Source organism: Callorhinus ursinus, unplaced genomic scaffold (assembly GCF_003265705.2).
Source record: "Callorhinus ursinus isolate GAN/ISIS: 27379988/994484 unplaced genomic scaffold, GSC_fseal_2.0 scaffold4, whole genome shotgun sequence".
Taxonomy (NCBI): Eukaryota; Metazoa; Chordata; class Mammalia; order Carnivora; family Otariidae; genus Callorhinus; species Callorhinus ursinus.
This window is the reverse complement of record NW_027397066.1, coordinates 86,458,696-86,479,124: the sequence shown is the minus strand read 5'-3', so window position 1 is coordinate 86,479,124 and position 20,429 is coordinate 86,458,696. Positions and strand designations below refer to the sequence as shown.

General features: G+C 39.6%; 1 protein-coding gene across 5 annotated transcripts in view; it reads left to right on the top strand.

Annotated features, from left to right (window-relative positions):
- Positions 1-2,388: 2,388 nt before the first annotated feature.
- The window catches only part of PPA2 (inorganic pyrophosphatase 2), an 83,366-nt gene continuing 65,325 nt past the window's right edge, over positions 2,389-20,429 (top strand). For 4 of the 5 annotated variants that reach the window (XR_012378002.1, XM_073892073.1, XM_025873578.2 and 1 more), the window contains exons 1-3: positions 2,389-2,599; positions 16,855-16,919; positions 18,754-18,798. Coding sequence is in view for 4 of the 5 variants with exons in the window: in XM_073892073.1 (XP_073748174.1) it covers positions 2,425-2,599; positions 16,855-16,919; positions 18,754-18,798 (285 nt within the window). In the remaining variant the exon portion in view is untranslated. The remainder of the gene's footprint in view (positions 2,600-16,854; positions 16,920-18,753; positions 18,799-20,429) is intronic. The other variant, XM_025873576.2, reaches the window with a different exon arrangement.

Genomic DNA, 20,429 nt, shown 5'->3' with positions numbered 1-20,429 from the left:
TCTCCTACGATCCTTTCTGGAAATTGGATAGACCAGGCTCTTAATTTTAACTGTCATGAAATAATTGGCAAAATTGAAAGAACCCAGGTGCCTAGTTGGGAATAATGTGAACCTAGTTCACAGTTGGAGTAGAAATATGTAGAATTCTCACAGACCTTTCCAAGGAAGTTGGACTATATAGGGAAAGAAAATGACATTTGTGGCAGACAAATGTCTCCTTGTCCTCCAATATTCATTTTTTCTTTTTCTGTAGTAGTATGGCATCTAGTTTCTATTTGGGCCTCTGCTGACCCAGAAAAATCAGCTGCTAGTTTATAGTTAGTTGTGGCCAGTAGACCAAGTGCTGCCCAACACAATGCAAGTAAAAGTAGGGTTACAGTTTCTGGGATGTGTTCTTAAGGGAAGGAGCACACCCTTCTTTTCTTTTTCTTTCTTTCTTGATTGCTTGCTTGCTAGGTGAAATGAGGATGTGATGGTTGGAGCTGTAGCAAGCATTCTGAACTATGAGGGTAACCTTAGCAGTGGAAATCAAACATAAGAGCAACAAGACAGAAATAACTTGGTTCTCTCACATGGAAGATCCCTGTATCACCTACCTCCAGACATTTATGTTGATCAAAATCCTGACCACCATCTAAATATAAGTACTATTCTCTCTATATAAAGTTATATGATGGCTATAGAGCCATCTTAGTAAGATTTCTGCTGGCAGATTTTTGTAAGTAAAAGTTTGTTCCAACCAATTTTAAAAAATCTTGTCTATCTTGTTAACATTAAGAACCGGAAGATGTAATTTGTAGCTATGGAACAGAGAGAGGCAGAAACTAGTTTAGACTAGAATCAGATCCATAATCATGACTTAATTGATATAAATTAATTAATATAATCTTTGCAGGGGGGCACCTGGGTGGCTCAGTCGTTAAGCGTCTGCCTTCGGCTCAGGTCATGATCCCAGGGTCCTCGGATCGAGCCCCGCATTGGGCTCCGGGCTCAGCAGGGAGCCTGCTTCTCCCTCTCCCACTCCCCCTGCTTGTGTTCCTTCTCTTGCTTTGTCTCTCTCTCTCTCTGTCAAGTAAATAAATAAAATCTTTAAAAAATATATATATATAATCTTTGCAAAGACGTTTGTCTTTTAGTTGTAAGAGTCAGATTTTAAGTTAGAATTATATTTTTCATGAATTTATGTATTCATTGTGCATATTAACATTTCACTGAGAAGCCAATTTTTATTACAGAACTTTAAGAGATTATTTAAAACAGGCCTCCTCTTTTAATTAAAACCATTTCACTTAGTTTTTGCAGAGAGCATAAGTCAACTTTTTTTGCTTCTTTCTGTAAAATTGCTACTATTTTTGCTTTCACTTTTAGACTGAATAACAGATATTTAATTTTCTTTAAAAGTTTTAATTTCTAATGAAAAAAATCTTTTTTACTGCTTTCTTCTGGATTCTCTCATTCTGATTTATTGTGAGAATTAAACTTCATATTGACTGGAGGTCATTGGTGATCTCAGAAGGTGGAGGAAGCTCATTTGAATTGAGATGGGGAAAGAATATGAAGTGGAGATACTTTTCTGGAAAGTGGATAAACAGAATTTCTTATGCCAATAGAAAAATCTGGTAAAAGGGACTTCCAGGAGCAATTTAACTCCACAACAAAGGAGCCATTATTATATGCTGGGCATGCTGCTACATCCTGCAAGGATACTAAATCTTAATTCCTGGGTGTTTGGCTCATTAACAATCCATTGGGTTGGTTGGGGTGAAATAAAGAACATGATAGGTTCACAAACATATAGGTACGGTACCAAGTGCCATTGTAGAAGTGAAAATGTAAGAAAAGAAAGGATAAATCACTTCTAGTTGTGTAAAATAGGAAAGGCCTCACGGAGGAAATAGCATTCGAAGAAGTTACCTATTTGTTGCTGTTGTTGCTCTATAAATCAGTGTCAGGGTAAAATCTTCACAAGGAGTTCTGTTCATGTCTTATGATGTTTGTGTATGTGTGTAATGCTTGTCTTCTACATTGGACGGTATCTAGAGCAGTGCCTGGGCATAGAATAACCGCTCAATTTTATATCATTATAATAAAAATAATATGATAGTAAATATTAACCGTATGAGTGAAGTAGTGAATGCATATTTGCATTAATAAGTGGCCGTGAGCTCCTCAGGGGTGGTGGATGTTATCTTGCTCATCTTTGAACCTCGGCCTCGCTTTGGAGAGCGCGCGTCACTGTCAATTCGCTGGGCGTTCTGTTTTCTCTGATCGGTCTCCAGGGCGGGCCCGAGACGGGCTGGGGCGGGGATCTAACTCCCAGCCCCGGAAGGGAGTGATGGCTCCGGCCAGTAGGGGGCACCGGCGCGCAGCTGGGCCAGGGTCCCCCAGCGCCGCCCTGCGCGGAGCCCGACTGCCGTCGACGCCATGCGTGCGCTGCTGCCGCTCCTGCGCACCGGCTGGGCCTGGCGCGCGGGGTCCCCCGCAGCCGCCCGCTTGCCCCGGGGAAAGAGTGCAGGGCCGGGGCCGCACCGCGCCATGGCCTTCTACCGCACGGAGGAGCGCGGCCAGCCCTACTCCCCCGATTACCGCCTCTTCTTCAGTAAGTAGCTCGAGGGGCCCCCGGCGGGCGGCGCACCAGGGGGAGGCTCGGGGTGGGGCCTGTGCGGTCCGCGCGGCCTCCTCCCTCCTTCCTTCAGGCTTGCGGTGGTGGCGGAACAGGCCAGGCCACCTCCCCGCATGCGGGGGGCCCGCGCCGAGGCACGGGAGCTGCCAGCGAGGGGGCGGCGCACTGAGCCCCCGAACGCGGAGCGCAGAGACGCAGGGTGATGGGCGGCCGGCGGAGCCGCGCTGAGTCCCCCTGGGCGAGGCCAACCGCCCTCCCCCAGCGGCGGTAGACGCTCAGGGGCGCCCGCCGTCAGCGCGCGGCGGCCCCGCAGCCTTAGGCCAGGCCCTGCCGCGACTCAGGGTTCTGGTAATTTCGTTGTGCGAGGGAAGGGCAGAGTCCGCTGCCGGCCGGCTCTCTCGGTGGGCGTAACCACGCTCCTCCTAGTGAGGGCCGCCTACAGTTGGAAAGGCGGGCAGAACTTTGGAGATGCCTAGTCCAGTGGGTCTTTTTTGGGGGTGGGGATAGGGTTGGGGGGACTCTGGCGAAGGATCTCCCAGAAGCATGAATTTATATTCACAAGTGTGCACTTTGAATGCGGTGCTCGATTAAGAGCCTAGTTGGCTCCGGCTAGCCCTGTCTTCTCACGTTGAGCAAGCCCCAGAGGGCGAAGCGAATTGCCGGGCCCTGAGCTGGCCGGCTAAGTCAGAAAACGACCCAAGTCTCCGTTATTCTCATTTTTCTTTGCACCCACATATTTCACTGTGTAGGTGAAAATAGGGAGGTTGGTTGAGTTGCCTTCATGCCTCATTGACTTCCGAGCCCTGAGGGGGAGTAGTACCTTTTTTGTAAAGGCCTTGCCTTTCCGCCCATCTCTAAAGAGCACCAGCTTTGGAAGCTTTCAGATCTAAGCTCGAATCCTGGGTTTTTTAGCTCTTAGCTCCGTGACCCCGGAGGAGTTTCTTAACCTGCTACGCCTTGTTTTTTCTTATCTGTAAAACAGGGCGGTAAGAATTTCGTGATGAAGTGTCTATAAAGTGATTAGTCACACAGTCTGCAATATAAATTATTATAAATAATATCTGTAATCATTATTGATATCTGTAATTTATAAAATGTTTACACGTATCTTACATGAACTTAGGGTCGAAGAGTGTTTTATGGGAGAGAAAACTGAGTTAGTTTTTGGATTATGCAACTGATATTAAAATAGCTATATTCTTCAAAATTGGTTGCTTTTTTTTGTTTTTCCTCTGTGCTGCATATTCTTTCCCATCCTTGCTTAGTCAAGATTCATCAGGTGGAGAGGAACCCTTAACAGGAAGTCCCAAATTTTGAGTGGATTGTGTTCCAAAAGGTTATGTATGATGTGATGATTTGGGGCACAATTTTCTATAGAGTGTTATGAAATGGCAGTTAGGTTTTTGAGCAGATAAAAGCTTGTCTAAACGCATAACATGGTGAAAATATTCTAGATTTGCAGTAAGCACGGTAGTAATAGACCAAGAAAGTCAATAAATATTTATGAAGTGTGCTAGATACAGTTAGCCATGGCACTGAGGAGATTTGAGTTACGAGCCCTGCTCTCAAGAGAGTCATGATGTCAGTATAGGTAATTAGGGAAAAATATAAAAACACTGAAAAATATTTTACTTGGAATGTTAACTGAGAAAACGCGGTCTCAAGGAGCCTGGGGCATATGGGATAGTTGACAGAGCATAGGCTTTGAAATGGACTCCTAGGCCTTCATCCTGACTCTGCCCTGTGCTCTCACTGTGTGTTATTTGGGCAGGTGATTCCTTCCATTTTTACAGGGCGTTTTTTTTAGCTGTGGTATAATACAGTTGACCCAGCAGTGATCTTCAAGGTTCTTCTTGGTGCTGATCTTCCTTGAAGGCATTGGATAAATAGTAGATATTTTAACATTCTCTTCTGGGACAGGGCCTCTATAAGGTATTTCCAAGGCTATATTGGCCTTACGCTGTGGTTTCTTTCTTTAGCTACAAGTGTATTCAGACTCAATGATTTTTCTATAACTAGAATGCCAAAAATGTCTTTTTTTTCCACTGAGTTAGGATAAATGATAAAAAAGAAAAGAAAAGGTTTTACTGAGGTAAATGGGCAAGAACTGGAAGTGTGTGGTTTGGGAGAGGGGGCCAGGTGGTGAGATACTGAGTGGAAGGTATGTCGGGTTAAACAGTTCCTGATCTAAAACGCCAGGTGGCGTCCTTGGCCCAGGACTATTTACTGCTTGCTGGCAAGGGTAGGGCAAAGTGAAAGGAAGCCCCTTTCGGGTAAGGGAGTAAGAGGAAAACAGTGAACAAATTGCTTCTTATAAAAATGGTCTCGAATTGGGTATTTTGAGCGTTGGCAGTGTCTACATGCAGTACTAGCGTGTAGTTTTACGTCACTTCAAAGAAAAACATGAGTGTAACACTACTTGGCTGAAAAGTGTTATTCAGCATTATTACAGTGGAATCATTTCCCACATTTCCAAATATATCCCAGTCCTCTAAAATACTACTGCACTGGGAGGTGGACCATTTTTGAGCTTCATTTCTGTAAATGGTTTCTCTGTACTGCCATTCAGAAGAATCAGAATAAATGATAGGTTTAATATTTTTTTTTTTCTTTTAATTAGTGTCAGACTTTGTAGAAACAGTACTGAAGTGAGACGGGATGATATGGGGGAAAGAACATCCTGGCAGGAATCATCAGTTCTTGGTACCAGCCCTGGCCCTTTATTAACTTTCTCTGTGGCCTTGACTGAGTCATTTAACTTACCTGTATCTCAATTTTATTACACCATGGAAAGAGGAGATGGGAATAGATGGTCATTTCCAAACTGTGCTGAGTTGAACACAAACATACCTTAGTATATTATTAGGTTTTCTTTAAACAAAGCACTTCATGGTTTAATAAATGAGCAGAACACTTCCCATGTTATCACCTTCTTGGAGAGTCACAGTGTGCATATTAAAGTTCTGGGAAATTCTGATATAAAGTAACTTGTCCTAAACTTCTGAACCCCAGAGCCCTTGTTTTTTCAGAACATTGGTTAACATCTTAGTGACTCTAGAGTTTCATGGAATTCAGCTGGGGAAGCACTGGGTGAGGTAATTTCTGAAACTTCCAAAAGCAAGTGTGTCAAAGAAACAGTTCTAGACTAGCAGTCAAAACACTGAGATTGTAGGCCTAGCTTGACTGTCTGGGGCATCAGTTGACATCCCTCAGCTCAATTTCTCCATCTGCAAAATAGGGATAGTACTAATGATATTACAGAATTGCTATGGCAGTTAAATGAGATCAGGTGTGTAAGATTATCAGTGTGTCACACATGACACATGGTAAATATTTAATATATGTTATTTCTTGTTTCTTTTTGACTTCAAGACATAAGACCAAAATTCTTGTCATATTCTGGGAAGGGTGAAAATAACGGGAGAAGCAGATTCTCTGCTGAGTGAGGAGCCAGCCCCAGGCAGGGCTCAGTCTCACAACCCTGAGATCATGACCTGAGCCGAAATTAGGAGTCAGAGGCTCAACCAACTGAGCCACCCAGGCACCCCCCCTAGGTCTTAGTTTTAATGGATATTGCTCTGCAGTCTTTTGATTGTGAAATCATAATGAGGTTAGACTTGTTTATGTGGGACCAAAGACAGCACTGCAAGTCAATATTCCTTGGATAGCCTGCATTTCTTTGTTTTGTTAATAACTTGAAAATTCATGGGCCACCTGGGTGGCTCAGTGGTTTGAGCCTCTGACTCTTGAAATCATTGATACTGGCTCAGGTCATGATCTCAGGGTCTTGAGATGGAGCCTTGCTTAAGATTGTCTCTCTGTCCCTCTGCCTTTCCCCTGCTTGCACACAATCTCACAAAAAAAAAAAAAAATCATTATTTTTGTTTTTTTATGTTTTCTCAAAGATGAGTAGAAGCTATGCTTTTCATAGTTTGCATTTTGTTACTATGGGATGGGTGACTGATTCACTTAGAGTCACTGTGCTGTAGGTAATTTATGTTGCTTTTATTTAGAATAAAAATGAATCATACAGTTCTTTAACAATGAATTTGTTTTATCATTCATAGGATATCATTTGAGGAGTAGGTGATGGGATGTGTCATTGATTCTACCATACATTTGGACTTAAGAAAATGTCCTGTGAATAATCCACACAATATGTGTTTGAGTCTTAAATATTTGAGTTCTTGTAACCTTTTTTTAAGTTGGCTTATATCATAGAATTTGAATTATATAGAGGTCATATAGAACATCATGGTTATTGTTTGAATATTGAATATTGAATATTAAAAAATTATTTGTATTTATTTGGTGCTTGTCATTGCTAAAGCTTCCAGTAAGAATCTCTATAAATGGTTTAGTAATAGTATACACCAGATAGCATACAGGTAGCTATTTGGTGTATACACATATTATCAAATACAGGTTTTGTACTCCATTCAACTTTCTCACTTGCTAATACCATTAATAAACTTTGGTCCTAATACAACTTGCTGTTATGAGAGAAAAACATAGGTAATTTACAAACTAATAGAATAAAATCTCATTTCAGTCTAGTTGAAGGGAAAGTTTTGACACAGTTTGGCCATGTCCAGTATATATTGATGGGCCTGAGACAATTCATTAGTTTATTATTTTTGACAAAGCAAAATACTGAGACAAAATGGCAGGGTGACTACAGTTTTTTGTCTGATCTGCCGCTTAGTGAATATCCTGTTAGAGTAATAGTAAGTGAATAAAAAAGGAGAATCCTAAAACAACAAATAAGGAGGACCCATCAGAGCTGGAGATTTCAAAATATTTATAGAACATAAAAAGTTGGAGGTATGGTTATTGAAGAAACAGCTTGGAGGAAGTCCCAGCGTGTAAGTGTATGTGCTGAGGGGTGTATAGAATAAAAAGAAGCCAAACTGCTGTGCAGAACCTCGGAGTGGTTGTGGGTATGTGGACGTGAGAGCAGGAAGTGGAGGTTAACACAGGGGGGTTGATGTAAGTTTTATTATGGAATAGCACACAGGTGTTTTCATAGAGGCTTGGGACTTGTGGAATGGGCTGGTTGGTTTCTTCTACAGAAATTGAAGAAAGTGGAGGGACGTAGAACACCCCGCTGGTGTTGCTGCCCCAGCAGAGCCCTCTGCATTCTCACTTAGGAAGCCCCCAGTGTAATGGCCCACTTCTTACCCCTGTGTCTCCACGGGAAGCTGACCCTTCAACAAGCCTTTCCTGTGTACACATCAGTCTTTCTAGTCTCTTACTCTTAAATATCAACCAGATTGTCAAAGATCACCTTCAGTCAGGCTTTCACTCCTACTACTATTGCTGCTACTCTACCAAACTCTTTTGTCAAAAGGCGACTTGCATGTGACAAATACAATGATCAGTTTTAAGTTCTTACGTGAATGATCAACAGAACTTTTCACAGTCGATCTTTTGTCTTCCTTGAAACTTTTTTTTTTTTCTTTTTGTCTCTGGGACAACACTCTCTTTGATTTTGATGGCTTCTCCAGCAGTCTCCTTTGCTGGATCCTTGGATTTCTGAACTTTTGAAATGCCCCAGGGCTCAGTACTTAGCTCACATCTCTGTTCTCTTTCCAGGGCTAGGGTTGGCTAATGTTTCCCGTGAAGGGCCCCGATAGTAAATAGTAGGCTTTGCAGGCCGTAGGTTCTCTGCCACAACTACTTAACTCCGCCTTTGTAGCACAAAAGTAACCAGAGAGAGTAAAAGTATGAATATGGATTTGTTCCAAGAAAACTTTATTTACACAAATAAAAACAGGCCATGGGCCAAAGTTTGCTGACTGTAGCTGTTGCTCTAGGTGATCCGGTTCAGCCCCATGGCTTTAGATACCATCTGTGCCTCCCAGATTTGCAACAGCCTGAATCTCTCTCTCTTTTTTTTTTTATAAAGATTTTATTTATCTGACAGAAAGACAGGGAGAGAAGGAGCACAGGCAGGGGGAGTGGGAGAGGGAGAAGCAGGCTTCCCACAGAGCAGGGAGCCCGATGCGGGGCTTGATCCCAGGACCCTGGGATCATGACCTGAGCCGAAGGCAGACGCTTAACTGACTGAGCCACCCAGGTGCCCACAGCCTGAATCTCCACCTTCTTTAACTTGAGATTGACACATCCAGTAAACATATTCTCTCTTCCCACCTAAATGTCTCAGAGACATCTCAAGGTTAGCATTCCTCTGCCCACTGGGTTGTTTCTTTCTTTCCTCACATCTGTAACCAATAGCTCAACAATCATTCTTGGTGCCTTTGTTACTCTTAACCCCACTTCTAATTCAGTACTTTCTCACTTCAGCTGTGCTTTTGAAATGTATCCAGAAGACAGTTACTTCTCTCCGCTTCCACCCTTGCCACTTTATCCATCTTCCACCTGACCAATTGTAGTAGCCTCCTGATTCTCCCCCCTCCTGCCACCCTGATTCCCCTGTAGTCTGCTTTCCACACAGAAGTCACCTTGATCCTTTAAAATGTAAGTCAGATCATGTCCAGGCTCTGCTCCAAACTCCAGTGGCTTTTCATTTCGCTCAAAATAAATTTCAAATATTCACCACAGTATACAAGGTCCTGTGTGACTAATACTGGACTTCCTCCCTGAATCTGTCACCTGCCACTCTTCCTTTTGATCAGTGTGTTCCAGCCATCCTGGCCTCCTTGCACTGTTCCTCCCTAGACATCTGCTTCCTCATTTTATTTTGGTCTGTGCTGAAGTGTTACCTATCAGTGAGATCTTCCCTGACCTTTCCATTTGAATTTTGTCTCTTCCCTTATTCATTCCTTTCTTGCTCTCATTTCTTTTCCTTTATGGTGCGTATTGTACCCAATATAGTAAGAACATACTCTATACCTGCCCCCCCACTAAAATATAAATTCCATAAGAACAGGGAATTTGTATACCCAGGACTTAACGTGTTCAGTAAATATTGAATGAATGAATTTAAGGAAATCTTATAAATTAAGTAGAAAAAAAGAAGTAGAAGAGAATTTGACTTTTAAAAAGTCCAGTGAGTGTCCTCTGAGATTTTAGAAGCTCTTGTATCCATTAAAAGGAAGAGGAAGCTATGAAGAAAACATAATCACAGGCATATTAAAATATTGCAATTGTAAAGACAAAGAACTCAGTAGAAGGTGTAGTGAGACAGATGGTGATCTGTTGTTTTAAGCCACCAGGTTTGTGATCATTTGTTATGGCAGTCCTGGAAAACTAATACAGAAAAGTTAGAATATAAGGTAAAGAAATCTACAGAAAGTAGAAAAAAATGTCAAAGAGATAGAAAAATGAGGTAGAGGAGACATGGAGGTTTAATCTAGGAAGTCCAATATTTGATTAACATGAGTGCCAGAAGGAATGGAGAGGTAATTATCAAAGAGATAGTAGAAGAGATCTAAGAATTTAAGGACCCTGGTGTTCTGAGTCCCAGACATACTGCAAAATCTCAGAAAACTGAGGCTTTTATAAAGAAGATCCTGAAAGTCTTGGGGCACAGGGCAGGGGAGGGAGGGAGAACAGGTCACCTTAAAGGAATGAGAATCAAACTGGTATTTGACTTATGAGCACAAAAGAATACTTAAAGCCTTCAAGATCCTGAGAGAAAATAACTTTCCTCCTAGAACTTACCCAGGCAACCATCAATCTAGGGTGAAGACCAAATAAGGACATTTCAGACATTTAAGGACTTGGGAAATTTACCTCATATGCATCCTTTCTTACAGAACACAAATTAGGGATATGCTCCTGCAAAACGAGAAAGTAAACCAAAAAAGATGAATGCATGGGATCCAGAAAACAGATCTGAGCTGGAGACCAAAGAAGCAAAGTCTTAGGATGCCATAGAATCATCCCATCCATGTTTCAGCAAGAGGATAGAGATTTCCAAAGGGAGCTGTTTGTGTGTAGAGAGAATTCCATAGTCTTTGTGGAATCTGTGAGACATTTGAATAATTTATAGATATGATTATGACTGACAATGGAAGAAACATGATTAGAAGTACAAGTCAAAACAGAAGCTGAACAGGAGAAGAAATTTAATTATAACATTATACTTGGCTAAAAATCAATACATAGACAATGCTTTTCAAACTTACTTCAGTGTAAGAAGTGTTCGTGGGTCCTTGCTCAAAATCTAGATATCCAGATTCCTCTTAAGATTCTGATTCCCTGGGTATGGGAGGTCCAGAGAACTGTTTAACAAACACTTCAAGTTTTTCCTATCCTTAGAAAAATTTTGGAACTATACTAATAGGAAGAGCATAGAAAATTCAGTGTGATTATAGAACATTTATCCACCTTGAAATGAAAAAAGTGCAAAAGATAAAAAGGAGAGAGAAGGATGAGGGGACTGAAGTAAAAAGCCAGTTAGTACAGACAAATATTGTATGTGTTTGGTGGAACAAGGACTAAAGCTATAAATTGTTAAGATTGGTCAGTAGAGAATTTGAGAGGAATAGGTTGGGGGTCAAATGAACTAAACTTAGCTCTTAGAATTGGAATCAGTAGATAATCTCTAAAATTGATAAGGTAAAAACTAATCATACAAATATGTTATTTGGAGAGATGTAGATAATCACTAGACCTCAGGTAAGTTAAAGAGGTGAAAAATTTTGCTCTGACAGTGGATCTGGATTGGAGAGAGGTGGAGATTGATAGAGGTTTTTAACCATGTACATAAATTGCTTTGTTTAAACAGCAAAACAGGTATTTTAAAAAGCAAATTGGTGGCAGCAACTTGGTTTCAAATCTAAAGACACAACCAGTCTGAGCTTCGAATAATGAGGTTCTGACTCAGGATTTATTACTGATTTATTCTGAGCCTCTGAGAAAGGGCTGTCTATACCGTGTGCTTCAGCTCTGTCGTCTTCAGAGAGTGGTACCTGTTGCTCCAGTGCGTGCCGCATATACCACATCTCTCTATGACTCGTATGTAAAATACAGATTACCCGTTTCATTTTGTAGAGGATCAGGATAAACAGCACTTATCTATACATCTACCTTTGGAGAGTCTTAACACTCTTTATATGGAGCATACTAGCATACTAATAGCACTGACCCTAGAAAACTTAATGGGTTCTCATCCTGTCTTCACTAGATCAATGATTAGCTTGCTTTCTTTTTTTTTTATTATTATGTTACGTTAATCACCATACATTACATCATTAGTTTTTGATGTAGTGTTCCATGATTCGTTGTTTGTGCATAACACCCAGTGCTCCACGCAGAACGTGCCCTCTTTAATACCCATCACCAGGCCAACCCATCCCCCACCCCCCTCCCCTCTAGAACCCTCAGTTTGTTTTTCAGAGTCCATAGTCTCTCATGGTTCGTCTCCCCTCTGATTTCCCCCCCTTCATTCTTCCCTTCCTGCTATCTTTTTTTTTTCTTTTTTTACATATAATGTATTATTTGTTTCAGAGGTACAGGTCTGTGATTCAACAGTCTTGCACAATTGACACAAATAATAGATGCTAATAGCGAGCCCGGTGTCCATCACCCAGCCACCCCATCCCTCCCACCCAATGATTAGCTTTCTGATTATGCCAAGAGGACTCCTTTGCCTTTATACTTACTGGATGATGCTGATGCGGATGATGTAGTACATGCCCTATCTGGGCTGTGGCCATACCTCACTTTTTAGCACTTTTGTATTCCGGCATCTACTACATTACCTTTTCAAACTAAATTACATATTGCTAATAGAAAAAAATGAGAAAATTAAGTTTCAGAGAAATTGAGTGACTTTATCAAGCTCAGTAACTAGAAGTCAGGCAGGCTCTTGGTCTCTATTCATTGCTCTGTGTGAGTTTTTGGTATATTGCCCATCAAAGCTCATTATCTGACATCTAAAGCCATATTTATTTTTACTGTTGCAGATATAATTCTATTCTTTTTTCTTCATTAGTACATTTTTATCTATACAATTTTGTGACCCAGATGGCTTCTAGTAGGTATTGGTTATCTGAGTCAGACCATTCACTCACTAATACTCTTTTTACTTTCCAAGATGACAATTAGATAACAACTTAAACCCATGTATTGGCATTACCATAGTCTTTGAATATCATGTTTAGATCCCGATTTAAAGAGATAGCTACCTCAGCACACTTCATAAATCTTTAGCTTTTAGAGATCACAGCTTAGGCTGGTCCCATTTTTTCCTCAGGCTTGAGTAACATGCTTTCATCCTAAATCTTACTAAGTTTGTTGGGGCTTGTCTCCAGTTAACAAGAACATTGGAGCTTTAGAGAAATTTAACACCAAATCAATGTATTAGAGGTATCATTTATTCTTAATTACAAAGGCAGCCCAACTATTCTGTCAAATTTCCTATACTTCCATAATTGTAATAATGAAGTTCCCTGGTTTACTCAGCTGCCTGAATTCTTAGAGCTGAGATTATTGTTAATTCCCATCACAGTGATAGGTCCCAAATGTAATAATTGACATAATCTTCCAAAGGATTGTATTTTTCTCAAAACTACGTTGTCTTTGTGACTTAAAGCTGAGAAAAGAATCACAGATTGGTGACTGTTCATTGGAACAAGAGCAAACATTTATACTTTAATACATATTTTTCTTAACCTATTTTTTTTGCTTCATATTTTTAAACTTATATACGGTAAAATTCAGTCCTTTTTTGTGAACAGTTCTGAGTTTAGATAGAATATAGATTCGTTTAAACACCATCACGATCAAGACACAGAACAATCCATCACTCCTTAACAGTTTGCATGTGGTCTCTCAAGTCACCTTCACCCTCTACCCTCAACTCCTGGCAGTCACTTCTCTGCTCCTAATGCCTGTAGTTTTGCCTTTTCCAGAATGTCATCCAAATGTTTAAGTCTAGCTTTTTTCACTTGGCATGATACATTTTAGGTTTATCCATTTTGTTGTGTGTATCAGTAGTTCATTCTTTTTTATTGGTTACTAATATATCATTGAGCAAAATACCATTATATGGGTGTAGCAGTGTTCATTTATCCATTTACTATTTGTGCATTTAGTTTGCTTCCAGTTTTTGGTGATTTTGAATAAAGCCACCTATAAACATTCACTTAGAAGTTTTCCGGTAAACATTAGTTTTCATTTTTCTTGGTCAAATACTTATTAACAGTAGGATTTCTGGGTCAAATGTTTAACTTTATAAGAAAATGCCAAACTATTTTCCAAAGTGGCTATATCATTTTCAATTCCCACTGCCATATCTTAATAGAAAATAAATGTTACCCATTTAAGTATCTATTACTTATAGAAAAATAAATAATCATGCAGCAAACTGATAATTTTGTTCTTGCGTTGCTCCTAGATGATTTTAAATTCAGGCAGAGAATTTGAAGTTTGATCTGGTATGCCAAAGGTTTTTTTTTTTAAGGTGCATTTTTTAAAAAACTAATGAAAAAGAACTTTGTAGATCATAGCAAGATTGTATATACTTTGCCACTTGTGTGCTCTTTCTCTTTATCCTACCCTGTGAATGGGTCCTTCAGGAGTTACCTTGTTCCCAAAGTGGGAAAAGAAAAATTTCATGAACTGCTTGGAGGGAAAAATGAAATAGTAATAGAGATATATTTATTGAATGCCTACTAAATTCTAGGTACTTCCTGGATGCTGGGGACCCAGTGGAGAGTATAGCAGAATAAACAAAAGCAAACAACAAAACCTTCCTTGGAGAACTTTAGTAATAAGTGCTAAGGAAACCTACACAACATGAGAAGAAGAAATTCTATTTTGGTGAAGTGAGGGCCATTGTTAAGTTACCTGCTTCTAATTTTAGTGGGCTGAAGCATGGCTTGTGTTTGTTTAAATAAACTGTATTTTGAAATAATTTTAGATTTGGTGAAGTTGCAAAGATTGTACACAATTCTGATATATCTCTTACCAAGCTTCCCCTAATGTTAACATCTCTCATTACCAATGTGCATTTGTTAAAACTAAGAAACCAACTAATAGTTGGTACCTACTCTTAACTCCTGATTTTATTTGGGAATCACTAGTTTGTCCACTAGTGTCATTTTTCTGTTCCAGGATCCAGTTCAAGGTACCACATGGCACTTAGTCGTTATATTTCCTTACTGTCCTCCAGTCTCACAATTTCTCAGTATTTCCTTGTTTGTTTTATGAGCTTGAGACTTTTGAAGAGTATTGGTTAGGTATTGTATAGAATGTCCCTCAGTTTGGATGTGTCTGCTGACTTTCTTGTGATGAGACTGGGGTTGTGGGTTTGGGGGAAAAATACAACAGAAGTGAAGTACCTTTCTCATCACAGCGTATCAGGAGGTGCATGGTATCAACATGACTTTTCACTGGTGATGTTAACCTTGATCACTTGGCTAAGGGTACTGTTTGCCAAGCTTCTCTACTGTAATGTTACTGTTTTTCCCTTTCTGTGTTCTATTCTTTGGAAGTGAGCACTAAGTCCAGTCTGTGCTCAGGAGTAGCAGAGTAAGCTTTACTTCTTGGAGGGGGACATCTATCTATATTGCCTGGAATTTTTCTATAAGGAAGGTTTGTCTTTTCTCCCTCGTTTATTTATTTATACAATCATTTGTATTAGTGTGGTCTCTGTATATATTTATTTTATCCTTTAGCTTGTAATCAAATAGTCTATTATCTGTTGCTCAGTTTGTTCCAGCTTTGGCCTTTGGGAGCTCTTACAGATTGGCTGCATTTCCTTTTCACATATCGCCAGCCTTTTGTTTCTTTCAGCACTTGGTTGATTGTTGGTACTACAGGATCCATCAGGTTTATCTTGTATATTCTTTGTCCCAGCCTTAGAATCAGCCCCTTCTTTAAAAAGCTCTAGTTCTTTTTTATTGGAGAATGGTATTTGAAAACCAAAATTTGGATGCTGAGTGTACTCGTCGTTGCTATTGGGCTGTCAGCCAGTCCATGTTTTATTTTGTTAAAATATTTTTAAAGTCTAAATCTGAAAATTATGCCAAAGAGGTAGCAGGCCAGAAATAAAACATACCCTGACTTAGGAAATTATAAACTGAAAAAATTTTATGGCTCTATTAAACCCAGCTTTTGGAAATAGATGCGTTCCAATAAAAGTGCATATTAAGTTGTTTTTTATTTAAGATTTTATTGAAAACTAAAATTAAAATATTTAAAATATGCATTTCAGTATGCAATGAAGATGAGACAATTTCTATTATTAAAGTTCCTTTTTGTTTTAAGCTTACCCTAATATAAGCATCCTTATCACTGAGTGGGAACCAGTGATTTGTTTCTTTTCTTTTAATTGGGTAGAACATTTAAATCTTTGTTCATGTGAATTGTATAGACAGAAATTGGGAATTCTGTTGCTAGGTTTCTCCTAGGGAAATTGACATCAGTTTTAATCCAATCACTTATTAATGAATCTCTTCAAAAGTGAGATTTTTCATATTTGGGTGATAGTCAGTTTCAGACATTTTTCTGCTTTGGATGTTTTAAGCTACAGAGATAAGTCCAGTTGACCCTTGAACAAGGCAGGGTTAGGGGCACCTACCCACCACACAGTCGAAGATCTGTGTACAACTTCTGACTCCTTAAAAACTTAACTACTAATAGCTTATGTTGACCAGGAGTCTTACCAATAGCATAAACAGTCAATTAACATGCATTTTTGTATGTTATATGCATTATGTACTGTATTCTTAGAATTAAGTAAACTAGAGAAAAGAAAATGTTATTAAGAAAATCATAAGGGATGGGGCGCCTGGGTGGCTCAGTTGTTAAGCGTCTGCCTTGGGATCAAGTCATGATCCCAGGGTCCTGGGATTGAGCCCCGCATCGGGCTCCCTGCTCGGCAGGAAGCCTGCTTCTCCCTCTCCCACTCCCCCTGCTTGTGTCCCTTCTCTCTCTCTCTGTCAAATAAATAAATAAACTCTTTAAAAAAAAAATCATGAGAGAAAATACATTTACAGTACTGTATTGTATCTAAAAAAAAAATCCATGTATAAGTGGACTCATGAAGTTCAGACTTACGCTGTTCAAGGGTCAACTGTAAATTATTTTGGCAAACCAAAATATGGTTTATTTGGTATGTATTCTCTTTGGTCATCATATTGGGGCAAATTTTAAAAGTTGAATTAAACTTTAAATTTGGAGTTAAGGTTAATTTGAAAAATCTTTAAGCACTTTTTTAAAAAGTTTAAAAGTGGATAAGGATATAATTGTTCTGAAGAACGGGATAGTCTAATGCTTTAATTCTGTATTTTTATTTTTGTTTTTTTCCTCTGCAGAGAATGTAGCTGGTCACTACATTTCCCCCTTTCATGATATTCCTCTGAAGGTGGACTCAACAGAGGTATTGTTTTAACTTGCTTTGGGGGTGAATATATATACTTCTAATATCACAAAATGCTTTTTGGAAGCATCTCAAGGAAAGAATGCGGTTGGAAGTCAAGAAGGACAACAGAGTTGTCATAACAGGATTGTAAGCCTCTTTCATGAATTAGAATTAGTATGAGAATAGGATCCTTCCAGGAGGAAGATTATGGAACACTGATGTGGGATTTGTGCTGCTTCCAGCCCTTCAGAAGACTGGACTCTCAATATCATGGCAAACAGGGAGAATAATAGTGAAGATTTATTGAATGCTCATGGTGCTTATCCAGACACTGTGCCCAGAGCTTGACTTGCATTTTCTGAGTGGCTAGGGCTACTGTTACTACCCTTACTTTGTTAATGAGGTCCAGTGCTTTGCCCATGACCACAAATCTGTTGTCTGTAGTGGGAGGTGGGATATGAATTTAGGTGCTCTAACTCCAAAGGTTGCATTCTTAATTGCTCTTGTGTAATCCTTCCAGCTCATTAATTCTAAGTAGTATTCAGCTACAGGACAGAAGGGCATATAATCTGGAGAGAGAAGGAAGCCAAAGAGCAGAAAAGAACTCCCATTTGTGTGTGTGTGTGCGTGTGTGTTCCCCCCATGTGTTTTGTTTTGTTTTGGCCAATGAACAGTCCAACCCGAATATCTCATGTCTCCTAACACCTCTCCTTGCTTTGGGCCAGAAGTGCATGCATTCATTTATTCATTTATTAATTAATTTATTCTTTCAATAAACAATCATTGCAGCATTATGAACTAGACAGCATTCCAGGCACTAGGGTTGCAATGGTGAATTAGATAGATGTGAGATCTAGTTCACACTCAACTGGAGGAGACAGACAACCAGAAAACAAGTCAACAATAATGTTAAGTGCTATAAAACTAGAATAGGGTAATGAAGGAAGGAGGGGTTGGTTGGTGCTTCTTCATGTGGGGGTGTACCATGACAAAATCTGTTTACTTAGCAAAATAATAATATTTTTGGGAATCATGGAGTAGGTAGGGGTGGAGCTGGAGCAAAGAGTGGACTAGAAACATCCCAGTGGGCATGATATTCTGCCTAAGGAGAATAGGGTTTGGGGAATGTGAGATTGGGGTTAGGCAAAGGTGAGAGTGGGGCAGGGCAAAATAAGCAGGATAAGCCAGTGAATTCTGGGCATGTGGAGATTGGTACACACAGTGGTTGTGTGGATAGGTTTCCCCCATCCTCAGCCATGATGGTTGCACCTTGTACTTTGGGATGTGGTATTTTTTCCTCCATTAGTGGCTTTTTTGGTGTGTAAAAGTTACATAGAGGTGTGAGCATTTGTGAATGGCATAATTTTTCTTCCCAACCCATCACATACTCAGTTTTAATTTGAAAGTGCTTGATGGAGGCATAGTAATCACACCTTGGTGGAATTTACAGGCAGGAGGTGCAGCTGAGTACTTTCATGGCTTGTTAGTCACGGTCCCTAGAGTTTCATTTCAATAATGAAATGACTGTTTTAAGTGTAATCATTGGAAACTGACAGTCTTTCCTTAAAGACCAAACAGAGCCTTTGATTGTTTTATAAAAACTAGGAAAATATACTTGAAAGAGATCTAGCTTTTCTGATTATTTTATGAAACACTTTAATGCTCATGCACTGGGGATGCAAATGCTGAGAGAAAAGGAACTGGGCATTTGGTAGGTTCTCTGTTGAATCAGGTTTCTGGGCAGCCTTTATAGTGGAACGTTTCTGTAGTAGGCTTCCTTTCACTGCTTTGCAATGCCGCTGTATTCTTTGCTGAAATATTAAAATTACAAATACCATCTTTTCTTTTATAGGAAAATGGCATTCCTACAAAGAGAGCACGAAATGATGAATATGAGGTATATCTCTAAAGGTTTTTATTTTTGTGAGTCACTTCTGTTGTCCATTAAAGACCTTGATGATAGTTTGCGTTTGTAAAATGCTTCCAGAGTTTTCTCCCCTACAAGGTTTTTGTGTGCATTCTTTTTTTTTTTTTTCTTCTGGTATCTGTTTAAGGCAGCTAGGGATGATCTTACTGTTTCACTTTTTTTTCAACTTTTTTTTTAAATTTATTTATTTGTTAGAGAGAGAAAGCACAGCAGGGGAAGCAGCAGGCAGAGGGAGAAGCAGGCTCCCCGCTGAGCAAGGAGCCCGATGTGGGACTCGATCCCAGGATTCTGGGATCATGACCTGAGCCAAAGGCAGATGCTTAACCAACTGAGCCACCCAGGCATCCCTCACTTTTTTTCTTGTAAATATACCTAAAATAAAATTTACCATTTATTGCACAGTTTTTAAAGTGTACAGTTCAGTGTAATTATAATACTTTCACTTGTGCAGCCATCACCACTATTCATTGCCAGAACTTCTTTATCTTCCCAAACTGAAACTCTGCCCAGTAAACACTAACTCTCTATTCTCTGCTCTGCCCAGCCCCTGGTAACTACTATTCTACTTTGTTTATGAATCTGACTACTCTAGGAACCTCCTTACCATTTCATTTTATAAGTGAAGAACCAGAGAGAATCAGGAAATGAACCCAGATTTTAGTAGCAAGTTATTTATCATGGTAGATAGTCTAAAGTAAAGGTACTTTATGAAAATTGGTCAGTTTATCATTTTTTTTATTTTAAGGGAAAAGGTGGTTTGAGAGGCTGTTTTAGAATTCGGGAACAAGTCATTTGGGGATAGAGGAGAAACAAAGTTATACCAACTATACACTAAAATAAATGTGTTCTAAATATATCTTTTAAATATGTGACTGGCAAACCTTTAATAGTTCTTGACTTAGGACCTGAACATTTGATTGATGCCTGTCATCCCGTCTCATGCTGTTGATGCCTTTTTATCTTGCTGATACCAGTTTTTCCTGCCACCTTCCTCAGCCTTCTTTTCCCTTTAACCTTATTTCCATTTTTTCTCTACTCCAACTAAAACTTAGGACCCCAGCCTTTGAATCTACTTCCAGAAATAGCTGCGACTGCTGTTTAATCCCTACCAGCTTTGCCTGCCATCCATATTGTATTTTCTTAAATTGGTGTCTGTTAAAATGGTCCTTAAACAGTCTATGTTGGAATAACATAGAACACTTGTTAAAATTTCAGATTCCAGGGCTTATTCCGTATCTACTAAATCAGAATCTGCTTGATGGGGACTGGTTAGTCCACATATTTAACAAGTGTTTCAGGGCATCCTCTACACACTGAAGTTTTGAGAACCACTGCCTTAGATGGGAGTGAATAGATACTGATGGCTTCGAGACTTTGTGTATTATCCTAGAAATAGTTTTTTTTTCCGGCGGAAAAAATGTATTCTGAGTCCATACAGCCAACTTAAAATTTAATTCTTAGAACATGGATCATATGTCAGAGACTGCCTGATTTGAGTCTATAGTTTGTGTGTTTATTTATTTATAATTCTCTCCCATTTTTTCCAACCCCAAGCCCTTGGCAACAACTTTTCTACTCTCTGTTTCTGCGAGTTTGTTCCT